The sequence below is a fragment of the Diadema antillarum genome, unplaced genomic scaffold, assembly GCF_040938485.1.
Source record: "Diadema antillarum isolate AM-2024a unplaced genomic scaffold, OU_Dant_1.0 scf00000136, whole genome shotgun sequence".
NCBI lineage: Eukaryota > Metazoa > Echinodermata > Echinoidea > Diadematoida > Diadematidae > Diadema > Diadema antillarum.
This window is the reverse complement of record NW_027271025.1, coordinates 1,710,091-1,722,814: the sequence shown is the minus strand read 5'-3', so window position 1 is coordinate 1,722,814 and position 12,724 is coordinate 1,710,091. Positions and strand designations below refer to the sequence as shown.

Genomic DNA, 12,724 nt, shown 5'->3' with positions numbered 1-12,724 from the left:
ATGCGCGAAATCGTCCACATCCAAGCCGGCCAATGCGGGAACCAAATTGGAGCTAAGGTAACTAACTACTTGCAGTCAATTATGAATTCCGTAATGTTTGTCTCTACAGAGAATATTTTACGAGAAAAACACATTGGTTTTGAATTGGTTTTGAGGAAAGATTACGAGTATAAAGCTGAGGCGCATTTATCTGGAATTCTGTCAGACTTGCAACTGGATGTTTATTGAAGAGCTTGCTATTAAAGTAGCCTTGTTTAAACACCAGCTTACTACTACCACCACCACCACTACTACTACTACTACTACTGCTACTACTATACTACTACTACTACTACTACTACTACAGTTCAGTAGTGTGTTGCTAAACATCGAGTTTCGAGTTTCGAGTTTCGAGTTTCGAGTTTCGAGTATCGAGTATCGAGTTTCGAGTTTCGAGTATCGAGTTTCGAGTTTCGAGTTTCGAGTATCGAGTATCGAGTTTCGAGTTTCGAGTATCGAGTTTCGAGTTTCGAGTATCGAGTTTCGAGTTTCGAGTTTCGAGTTTCGAGTTTCGAATCTCAAATTCAAATTTCAAGTTGCAGATTTTCGTTAATTGGTAATTGAAAAGCCAGCGATAAACCGGGAGCCCAACCCTTAGCATTTGCAGCAAAAAAAAAAAAAGAAAAGAAAAAAAGAATAGGGCCCATGTCATTATAACGAGATCATCGGTCCGACTAATTTACTTCATTATGTCGAGACAATTGTATCCTGACACATGGAATACAACCATAATTGTGCATTTATTAAAATGCCCTGGTGCAAACTGGTTACATGTATAGACGGATAATATGACGCGATATTGATGAACAGAAAAAGTACATGTGACGGGGAAGTGCTGACCGTAGGGAATTTACTCGCGAAAAACAAAGCAAACTGTTATTTTCTAGGCTTGTTATCAAATGTTTTAGATTTGACGATGCCGTAATGATATCGCAGACGGGACCTGCCTTTCGTTACACGATTACATAGCTGCTATACCTTGACCGCCGCGTAAAGCACCCGACTTTCGAGTCTAGACTCGAAAATGGCAAAAGTTCGAGTTTCAACTTTGTCAATGAATTGCAGCTTTCCTACTATAGCAATGTAACATTTTGTGATTGAATTGTGAATAGATTGTCCTTATCTTTATATTGACAGCGAAAAAGGATTTGAAATTGGGCAAGAAAGACTTAACTCGAATTTTGGCCATTTTCGAGTCTAGACTTGAAAATGGCTAAAATTCGAGTCAAGTCTTTCTTGCCCAATTTCAAATCTTTTTTCGCTGAGATTATAAAGACCAGGAGAATCTATTCACAATTCAATCAAAAAATGTTCCATTGCTAAAGTAGGAAAGCTGCAATTCAATGACAAAGACAAACTTACGATGCAAGACAGAATTAACTTTTGCACCGACTTAGCACAATCCAAACCTTTCGGTCTACAGAGAAAATACATGCGTGTAACATCAACATTCACCACACAAAATGCTGACAAGGAGTGGTTGAATAACTTCCCTACCATGACTGCTGAATTACGTAGACAACTGTCTTTGAAGGAAATGTATATCTTGCTTTAATGGTACTAATAAAAAAAATATCATACATTATTTACAATATGGTTCAGTTTTGCCAAAGGAATTCCTATAATAAAGTCGAAATTTTGTACATCCTCTGCATTAGTTGAGCCATTACAAGAAATTGATTTTATTGCAGACATTTTTCTCGACGTGCCTTTGTGTCACGTCAATGTAGTTGGGTTGACCTGAAATACCAAAAGTTGTGAAGACTGTCAAAAGTTGGGATGCTCAACACATCCTCGCACCTTGAAGAGCAGAAGCAAAAGAAGAGAAAGTTTGAGCCAAAATGATGCAACATGAGGTAGACGTACCATCTTGCTCAATTAGATGGACGGTATACTGCAGTTTGAGAGTTTTGTGGAGTCTTCAGTTGAAGCGTATTTTTTGGTTGGTTTTACCACAATGTAATACACTTTCATACACATAATACACGAAACATTTTCTAAAACAAATTGCTTTCAAACATCATACTGTTAATACTTGCATAACTTTGCTTCATCAGATGGAAGAGTCCATTTCGCATGAAATGAATAACCCTATATCTTCTAAGAAAAGACGATAGAGAGGGGTAGGGAGAGAAAGTGGTCTAGGTTAAAAGAATAAGGGGAGACAGGGACAGAGGGAGATTGGAACCAAGAGCGGGAGTGAATAAAGCATGGGGGAGGTGAGAGAGAGGGAGAGAGAGAGAGAGAGAGAGTGAGAGAGAAGGGTGATGACGCAGGTTCCTACCAGAAGTTGGTATATACATATATCATGTGCATTGCCATGACAACCACACAGTCTGGACTTCGGAACCTGTCAGAACACAGGCGTGTGCTTGGAGGAGTCCTTGAATGACCAGTAGTGACCACAGTGCTCAGGAATGTGTGGTCTAGTGCCCACTTTCTCTTGTCACAATGTCCTGATTACCCTACACAATGTGATTATAGTTTAGACTATTTAAAGGTTAACACAGTACAAAGACATGTTATTTAATGTTGCACCAGACAAGGGCTACATACTTATAATTCAATCACAAAATGTCACATTGCTATTTTAGGAAAGCAGCAATTCGCTGACAAAGTTTGAACTCGAATTTGTGCCATGCTTGAATCTCCTGAATCGACAATGAGGAAAAAAATTAATTACCTCTTTCTTGCTCGATTGCAAATACTTTGTCGCTGACAATAATAACAGCAGGAAGAGCAGGGCGATCATAAATATAATGATAATATACTCAAAATAAATGAAGCTGTCTGACAAAGACCTGAACTCCAAAGACATTTAAGCAAATTGCCGAACATAAAGAGTAATCTTCCAACCGGCTTCTGGAGGGTTAGCGCAATACAGCTCTGTTAGTTTCACCATTCTTTTTCATCTTCTTTTATCCTCTTCTTTTCCTTTTCTTTTTAAAGTCGGGTGCTTTATACGCGGCGGTCAAGTTATAGCAGCTATGTAATCGTATAACGAAAGGCAGGTCCCGTCTGCGATATCATTATACGGCATCGTCAAATCTAAAACATTCGATAACAAGCCTAGAAAATAACAGTTTGCTTTGTTTTTCACGAGTAAATTCCCTACGGTCAGCACTTCCCCGTCACATGACTGTACTTTTTTCTGTTCATCAATATCGCGTCATATTATCCGTCTATACATGTAACCAGTTTGCACCAGGGCATTTTAATAAATGCACAATTGTGGTTGTATTCCATGTGTCATTATACAATTCGTCTGTTGAGAATGAGAAGGGCGTTAAGTTGTCTTGAACACTATGGGTTTTGTGGCAACTTATCGCTCTTATCATTCTCAACCGACGCAATTGTCTCGACATAATGAAGTAAATTAGTCGGACCGATGATCTCGTTATAATGACATGGGCCCTATTCTTTTTTCTTTTCTTTTTTTTTTTGCTGCAAATGTTATGGACTGTACAGTACACTTGTTACGTAACTCAATCACACAAATTTGATATGGAATCGCAGTAAAAGTGTAATTCAATAACAAAATAGCGCAGATTCCAAAGCTATTGCTGTAAGGCTTGAAGTATTCAATGACAAAGAAGGAGACACAGGCTCCCGATTTATCGCTGGCTTTTCAATTACCAATTAACGAAAATCTGCAACTTGAAATTTGAATTTGAGATTCGAAACTCGAAACTCGATACTCGATACTCGAAACTCGAAACTCGATACTCGAAACTCGAAACTCGATACTCGATACTCGAAACTCGAAACTCGAAACTCGAAACTCGATGTTTAGCAACACACGTTCAGTATGTTACTGATGCAGCTGCTGCTGCTACCACTACTGCCGCTACCACTTCTACAGTTACTGTTACCACTTCAACTTCTACTTCAACTATACATCTACTATTAGTACAATACTTCTACTACTACTACTACTACTACTACCACTACTACTACTACTACTACTACTACTACTACTACAGTATGATACTAATGCAGCTGCTGCTGCTACTACTACTGCTGCTACCACTTCTACAGTTACTGTTACCACTACAACTTCTACTTCAACTATACATCTACTATTAGTACAATACTACTACTACTACTACTACTACTACTACTACTTCTACTACTACTACTATACTACTCCTACTGTATACTACTACTGCTTTTACTTCTGCTGCTACTACTTCTTCTACTACTTTTGCCACTGCTACTATACTAGTACTACTTTTACTATCTCTACTAGTACTTCTACTTCTACAACTACTACTATTACTACTTACTGCTACTTTTACTACAGGTACTATACTACTACTATTATTATTACTACTGCAACTAATGCTAATGCTGCTACTGCTGCTGCTGCTAACTTCTATATTTTACTATTGTACTCTCATTATGCCAATGCTTCATTTAATACAGTATACAACCACTGCGTTTTTATCTACTACTTCTTTAACTACAGCTACTTATTTTTTCCTAAAACTTGCACTTTTCCACCTTCACAAAATGCTGTTGTATTCAAATAACCATTGTAGTTTAGTTATGTTTGCTTTGTTTCTGTGAACACAGAGTGGAAATGAATTCAGATCAATCAATCAATCAATCAATCAACCAACCAACCAAACAAACAAACAAATTACCTCCACTACCACCATTGATCATTTATTTGTTGTGGGGTTTGTTTTTTTTTTTTTTGCTATTTTTTTTAACTTCAACTACTGCTGTTTCTCATTTCTATCACTACTACCTGGCAGTAGTGATCAATACGATGATCTGACTTTCAAATTTGTGTGTCCTGTTGAAGTAGTGGTATCATTTGCGTCTATGTGAACGTTAGGAGAAATCGTGGTTTCTAATAAGAAGTACATTAAAGGCATTCTACCACTTAAAAAAAAGATATTGCTTATAATTCTGTGTTCATCTGTATTATTCCGCCACTTTACCTGCCTATAACTAACTATTCCTATTACCTTGAATTAAAACATTTCATGCAACGTTCATGGGTACCTGTACCTTCGACGGTCATGATAGTATATACATGTACTTGTTATCACCATCATGATTTCACCTAAATTGTGCATTCCAAACTGCAAATTAGAAGACAACTTTTAACAAGGCACTGGAGTTTGGAATTCAAATCATCGTGTTGATCACTACTGTCAGTTAACACTTTTTTACCATTATTTCCTTTTCAGGAACAATTTAATTGATTACAATCAATGCTCTAAAGGTTTTAGTCAAATTTAACAATCAACGTGCTGGGAGTGGTAACGTGAGGAACTGTTTATACTCTGCCTCTATCAGTAAATGCTCTCTCTACTATAGTACTTTCCATTGTAGGCATACAAATTAGAGCGTTCTGCATGCATGTAAATGATAATTATACACGTCTATCAGTCGGTGAGTGGCTACGTGAAAAGTCCGATATTCTCTCATTTACAAGGGAGTGTCTTTGTTGGTGACAGAGAGAAAAATTTAATTATGCAGTTGTTAACTTACTTTGAGGGAAAAAGAGGATTTGGGTAACTGTGCGTGTCGCGTGCACTATTTACCTTTCTCACTGAACCAAGGCAAATGCATTTTCCAAAGTAGACGATGGGTCATGTATGGAACAAAGACATACGAATCCAAAAGAATTTCAGTCATTTAACAAAAGAGCCATTTAAAGTGTCAATTTGCGGACGACTTTACCTTCAGCCAACAGCGTTTCATTCTACATTTGTTAGAAAATGCTTGAGTTAAATTTTAGCTTGTGAGTTATTTTTGATGCCAAGGCATTGCTTTACATAATTTCTTTAGAGGAGCAGTGCTTCTTTTCAGAGCAGTCCCTTGAGAATTTGGCTCTAAAAAAGAATGTCCTGTTGTTTTTAAATAACACAGAAGAATAAGTGAGGACATTATAATAACTGTGAGGAGGATTTTCACATAAAGAAACTAGTTAATAGTCGTAATACAGATAGGTAATGGTCTGCTGTGATAGGCTATGCATTTTGATTGATGTTGGTATAACCTTCTCTGATAGTAACCTGTTTGAGAATTACATACCATGATCTTATTCATTTGACTTCGCAGCGGGCTTGGTTTTTCACAGTAGTTCGTGCCTTCTAATGCGAGAAAGATTGAAATCGCTTTGCAGAGCGTGTAGAAAGAAGCATGATAGCACATGTATCAGAAGGCACATGGAAATTATAATTGCGAGACTTATGTATAAACTACATTTATCTGAAAGACTTAATTGCTTTTATGAGTACTGTATTAGTTTCGCTAACGTTTTCATATAGGCCAATTCAGTCGGTAATGAGAGCAAAGTTATGAATGTTCATAACCTCTGCGGACCCAGTAACAAAACCATCTATGTGCTCATAGATCCAATGCATTTCAGCACTATAAATCTAGTTTCCGTGCATGTATTAGAAACTGATGTTTCCTTGTCAGTGAAGCCTCCTTGTTCTTTATTGGGGCAACCTTTGTTGCAAAGGTTTGTGCATATGAAGATTGAATGATCATGATAATCAAGCGGTCCATTCGCATTTTGTTTTAAACTTGGATTTTTAACTTGGTGAATGTAAAGTTTGGGAAGGTTATACCATACTTAACTTCTCAAATATTTGTACGACCTGAATCGTATTTCGATATTGATCATTTCTATCATGTCTTTATCGAATTAAACTGAATACCATTTTCGAGATTCTTCATCAGACAGAATGCACTGCAAAGTGCATTCATTAGATATTGACATCTCTTGTCATCCCCTTCTTTCTCCTGCCCCCCCCCCGTCCCTGATTCTTTTTACCATGTGAAGGAATCAAACGTCACATTTCTACAAATTATTACCTGTTGCTTTTTCAAAGCATCAAAACAATCATTTTCATCATATCTTACGTTTACTATCGCCTCGGATATCATTATACGTGGAAACCAATTTTGTGTGAGAAACGTACAATTCACATGCCCGTAGGACAGCAAAGAACCACAAATGGAATAGGAGAAATATGTCCACCTTGAAAACTGATTGGTTTTCGTGAAAAGCTTTCACGGTTACCCTGGCAAGAATAAAAGCGTTGTTGATCTATAGGTAGGTGGGTGTTCGCTATTGTTCGGCCGAGCTGTTTGTATGGGAAGACCCCTTTCTGCTGGCAGTTTATAGACATCTGCATAAAACGGACGCACCCAGTCACGTGACAGTCTATCGACACAGTCGCGTTGGGAGATAGCTTTTCATATTTCACACACACACACACACACACACACACACACACACACACACATAATGTATATTGGGTAAGTGTGGGGCGCCTTCAATATCATCGCTTAATATGCTTTGTAGTGTAACGTGGACGACGTAGGTTAAAGGTTCCTAATGGTTCACTGTCCTTTATAGATTTACTTAGATACAGGGGGATTCTTAACACAAATTACAACATTAGCAGTACTCCATAATACTTACAGCTCTGTATGCACTGCTATAGATGACTGATGTTTGCCATTTATTGGCTTAGGTAACCTGATTTCAAGTGTCAACGTTGACTTGAAGCCACTTAGCGAAGAGAAGTTACAATGCAATGTTGATCTTTCTCGTTAATATTCTGTAATGAAAGAACTGTTCGATTTCATATGATATTGCTTGTGATATGCAATTATTATCAAAACATGGATTCGTTTTAGAATCTTCTGATTATTTCCTTTGTTTCAATGATTAAAGCTTACCTTGATTTACAATGATACATTTATGATCAAAAGGTTATAACAAAAATTAATAAACTCTTCGTCAAAATGAAGATCGCGAACAATGCTTTACTTTCGGACACTTCCGGACTTCCGGCTCTTCAAAATATTGTCAAAAGATTGTCATTAAAAATGTTATTCTATCGCGACGCACTGATCTAGAATCGTATCGAATTGACTTGATCATAACATGTCTTGCTTCATAGTTTACAAATAATGGGTTCAACCAACCGTGCCAGCATTATTATTTACTTAGCTCAGAGGTAGCAGTATTCAACGGTGAGTATGACTCATGCTTCCACGCTGGAAGGATGGTCCCACTCTAGAATGGAAAAGTAAAGATTTCATTTGTAGATTTTGTCTGGAGTTTACACTAGAATGAACAGTTGAAGAAGGAGACATTTCGTCAGTATTCATGACGAATAAGAGGAAATATTTTTTCTTGAAAGAACTTTAATCTCAATATTTCATCCTATCTTTCCAAATAAAGGCATATACTTATAGGTTTGTGTAGATGGGGACTTGTGTAACGAAATCAGAGAGTATAGAACACTTACAACCTTTCTAATTTTGTTTATTCGATATACCCCCTACCCCCCCCCCCCCCACACACACACACATACACTTACACATATGCACACACAACCAAAGAAAACAACAGTGAAACTCTTAATGGTATGCATCCATTTGTCACCTTACCCATGCCGGTACATATCGACGCTTATGATCTCGAAAATATGTTTACCAGAAAAAAAAAGTACACATCAGGTTGTTTTCAGAGGAAGAGATGCACTCTTTAGCAATCGAAACAAGTAGGTTTTGGCGTCTCAAAAATAAAACAAGAGCAATATGTGTTTGTGCTTAAAAAAGAAAGGAAAAAAGAGTTAATGACGGTACTGGAAATCTCTCTGTAAGCATTTATGTTTAAAGGGATGGTACAGTATTGGTGGAGATGAGAATTGAGCTTTTATTCTTTTTTTTTGCGAGATACCAAGAAAACACTTATGAAATAGTACAGAGCATACCATTTTAAGAGGAATTCAAAATTTATTTGATGAAATTGGGATTGGAAAGGCTGAAATATCCAAAAACAAAGTAAAAACAAAACGATCGTGATAAAATGTGGGTCCCATTCTTTACAAGAATCGCTTTGTTAGGATATCTCAGCCATTTCAAAACCAATTTTCATCAAATAAATGTTGAATTCCTCATGGAATTACATGCTCTTTCATATTTCATAAGAGGTTTCTCATTATCTCACCAAAAAATGTTAGAAACCTGTAATCAGGTATCGACCAAAACCTTACGATTCCTTTAAGAACATTATCTGTGTTCGTTAACATCTACGTCAGCGTCTGAACTCTTTTTACTTGTGGCCGTAAGAGGGCGGTACAGGAAAGAGCAGATAGAGCAATTTTAATAGTCCCTGCGTGTAACCCACGGCAAAGTTCTGTGGTGTAACCCCAAAACCGAGCGACCCGAAGAGACTTTTTTTTATTCTGGTCACGGGGTAATCAGATGATTTGCGTGATCTCTATGAAATCTAGGGCACCGATAAGAAAAGGGAGAGGACCCAGACTAGTTAGCACCCTGAGCTGCCACTTATAAGATTAGAAGCCCGCTAGTTTGCTCATCAACAGCCGCGCACGGTCGTTGATACACCCAGCAGAATTATAATATGGCCCGTAGAATCTCTCTGACTTTTCTGAAGCTGGTCCGCAATGTATGATATTGTAGGGCGCCATTTACAGTACCATATTATGCAGCGTCTGTGAGACATAGATACCAGTGATTGTAGACACAGCCTGCCAACAACCCCGCTAACTTCATCCCCGAAATCGCAGAATTAGCAACGACGCCCTCTTCTGTTAACGAATCAGGCGTCGCCAAAAGTTCACTTTACCTGTGCGACTTCGTTGCAAAGCACAGGAATATTAATTTTATGTTTAACTGTAATTGCGCTTTAGTAGTTCTGTCGGCCTAATGCACATAATTTCATAGAAAAATGACGAAACATTCAAAAGGGCATAAATTCAAAGAATTTCTTATTACTACCATATGGCCTTCTTCAACAAAATTTGGGCTTTAATCGAAAGAAAATTTAATAAAAGCTCAAAAACTCCGAAGCCTCACTTCATTAAGAAGTTGAGATTAACATTTGTTTTGTTATAGATTTATTTTCAGTGCTGTGTATTTAGCAGAATATAATGATCAAAAATGTGTATGTTGCTCATATATGGTCTGAAAAGACACTAAAAATCTCGAATCCTTAAACTGTCGAGTATAGTGCAGTATCTTATAACTTCAAACATCTGAAACATTTTAAAGCGAATATCATCGAGAGCTGATGGTATTACGATTGTTACGATTCAATGTTTCCTTTCTGGTGATCATCACTAGGAGTAGTAGTATATTTCATTTATCATTCATTTAATTTTTCCAACTCCAACAGAACTTGTAAATACATTTTTCTTTCACATAAGACAGGGCTCGACACTAACGGTGGCCCGGTGGCCCGGGGCCACCAAAAATGAAAGTCGGGCCACCAAATTTCAAAAAAGGGCAAATTTGGTGGCCCGCCTCGGGCCACCATAATTTTTTGAAAAGTATGTCAACAAATTCGTAACTTTTTGCGCCGGAAATTAGCAGTTAAATTTGTTTAAAGGATGGATGAAAAGGACTGAATGAGTGCCTGAGAGTGAGTGTTGCAAGTTTAATTTATGGGTAGATATGTCCAACTTTTAATTCTTACTTTCATAAAACTTAAATATTTGACTCATTAAAAACAAACAGGACTTTCAATGTTTTTTATTGTTTTTTTTTTTCGGGACACCAAATTTTTCTCTCGGGCCACCAAAAATTTGAAATTTAGGATTTTGGTGGCCCCATCGGGCCACCAAACAAAAAAGTTAGTGTCGAGCCATGCATAAGAGATAGATTCATATTGTCAACATTATAAAATATGATAATGCCAATTTATGGATGATATACAAATGATAGGGTGAAAGTTAAAAAGCACGAAGAACATTCTGAAGTTGAGAAAATGCAGTAGATGGGGAACGTATATCGGCGACGTTGCGATGTTTTATCCATTTGTCCTCTTCGAACTCTTTCTTGCCTCTTCATCCGAAGTTCTGGGAAGTCATCTCTGGCGAGCATGGCATCGACGCAACGGGCTCCTACGGCGGTGACTCCGACCTCCAGCTGGAGAGGATCAACGTCTACTACAACGACACTTCCGGTGGCAAGTTCGCCCCTCGGGCGATTCTCATCGACCTCGAGCCCGGCACCATGGACGCTGTTCGATCGGGGCCCTTCGGCCAGCTCTTCAAACCGGACAACTTCGTCTTCGGCCAGAGCGGAGCGGGCAACAACTGGGCCAAGGGACACTACACCGAGGGAGCCGAACTCATCGACAACGCTTTGGACGTCGTCCGCAAAGAATCAGAGGCCTGTGATTGCATTCAGGTTTGTGATATGACCTCTAAGACACAGACATAATGGTTGACCTCATACCAGATTCCTAGATCTAACAGAATCTTGGCAGAAACAATGGCGTTGCAGACAGCAAGGGAAAACGAAACCTCTTGGCGCTTCAACATATCATTTCATTGTGTTTGTTATCTCTTGCAATAAATAAGAATGATGTACCCAAAATTTCATGAAAGAATATTGACTGTCCATTCTTCCTGATATCTGGTAATCTGTAATCTATTTAAACCATCGCCTGTCAGTAAACTATTGGTGTGCAAGAGTGTTGTGTTAACTAGTAAAAAAAGCCTACGGGGTATCATAAAAACAAAGTACATTGTATCCTCAATTTGAGGGACCCTAAAATAGGGGTTATCTACGCTGGCCCCCTTTTTTTGTTGATCACTTTAATGATGTTAGTATGATGACATTCACTCATTAACCCCACATTGAATGCAACTAAAGGTATTCTGTAACCGATCTCAAATTCCATAACCCATTAAGTGATAATTCCTATTCCATTGCAATTTCACAGGGTTTCCAGCTGACGCACTCTCTAGGAGGTGGTACTGGTTCCGGTATGGGCACGCTGCTGATCAGCAAGATCCGAGAGGAATACCCAGATCGCATCATGACCACATTCAGTGTGGTTCCCTCACCGAAGGTGTCGGACACTGTAGTGGAACCCTACAATGCGACGTTGTCGGTTCATCAACTGGTCGAGAACACTGATGAGACATTCTGTATCGACAACGAAGCCCTCTACGACATCTGCTTCAGGACCCTGAAGTTATCCACACCCACGTATGGTGACCTTAACTATCTGGTGTCCATAACTATGAGTGGCATAACAACGTGTCTTCGGTTCCCTGGACAGCTCAACGCAGATCTGCGTAAGTTGGCAGTCAACATGGTTCCTTTCCCCCGCCTTCATTTCTTCATGCCAGGCTTTGCTCCTCTAACCAGCCGTGGCAGCCAGCAGTACCGCGCCCTCACCGTTCCCGAGCTAACTCAGCAGATGTTCGATGCTCGAAACATGATGGCAGCCTGTGATCCTAGACATGGTCGCTACCTGACAGTGGCCGCTATCTTCCGGGGGCAGATGTCCATGAAGGAAGTAGACGAACAGATGCTCAACGTCCAGAACAAGAACAGCAGTTACTTCGTCGAGTGGATCCCCAACAACGTCAAGACCGCCGTCTGTGACATCCCACCACGTGGTCTCAAGATGGCTGCCACCTTCATTGGCAACAGCACCGCCATCCAGGAGCTCTTCAAGCGCATCTCTGAGCAGTTCACGGCCATGTTCCGACGAAAGGCTTTCCTCCACTGGTACACCGGCGAGGGCATGGACGAGATGGAGTTCACAGAGGCAGAGAGCAACATGAACGACTTGGTGTCCGAGTACCAGCAGTACCAAGAAGCAACTGCCGACGATGGAGATTTCGAAGATGAGGAAGAGGAGGAAATTGAGGAAGCCTAG

At 39.2% G+C, this 12,724-nt stretch overlaps 1 protein-coding gene across 1 annotated transcript; it reads left to right on the top strand.

The window, feature by feature from the left end:
- LOC139720982 (tubulin beta-1 chain-like) lies at positions 1-12,724 on the top strand. Its single transcript, XM_071632313.1, has 3 exons — positions 1-57; positions 10,903-11,238; positions 11,777-12,724. Exons 1-3 carry the CDS (start codon positions 1-3, stop codon positions 12,722-12,724), a joined length of 1,341 nt encoding a protein of 446 aa, XP_071488414.1.

What these genes read in the sequence shown, in the direction of transcription:
- LOC139720982 (XM_071632313.1), top strand. Translation starts at nt 1, where the DNA reads ATGCGCGAAATCGTCCACATCCAAGCCGGCCAATGCGGGAACCAAATT. An exon ending in GGAACCAAATTGGAGCTAAG is followed by an intron (nt 58 to 10,902) that starts GTAACTAACTAC and finishes CTTCATCCGAAG; the next exon opens with TTCTGGGAAGTCATCTCTGG. An exon ending in AGGCCTGTGATTGCATTCAG is followed by an intron (nt 11,239 to 11,776) that starts GTTTGTGATATG and finishes GCAATTTCACAG; the next exon opens with GGTTTCCAGCTGACGCACTC.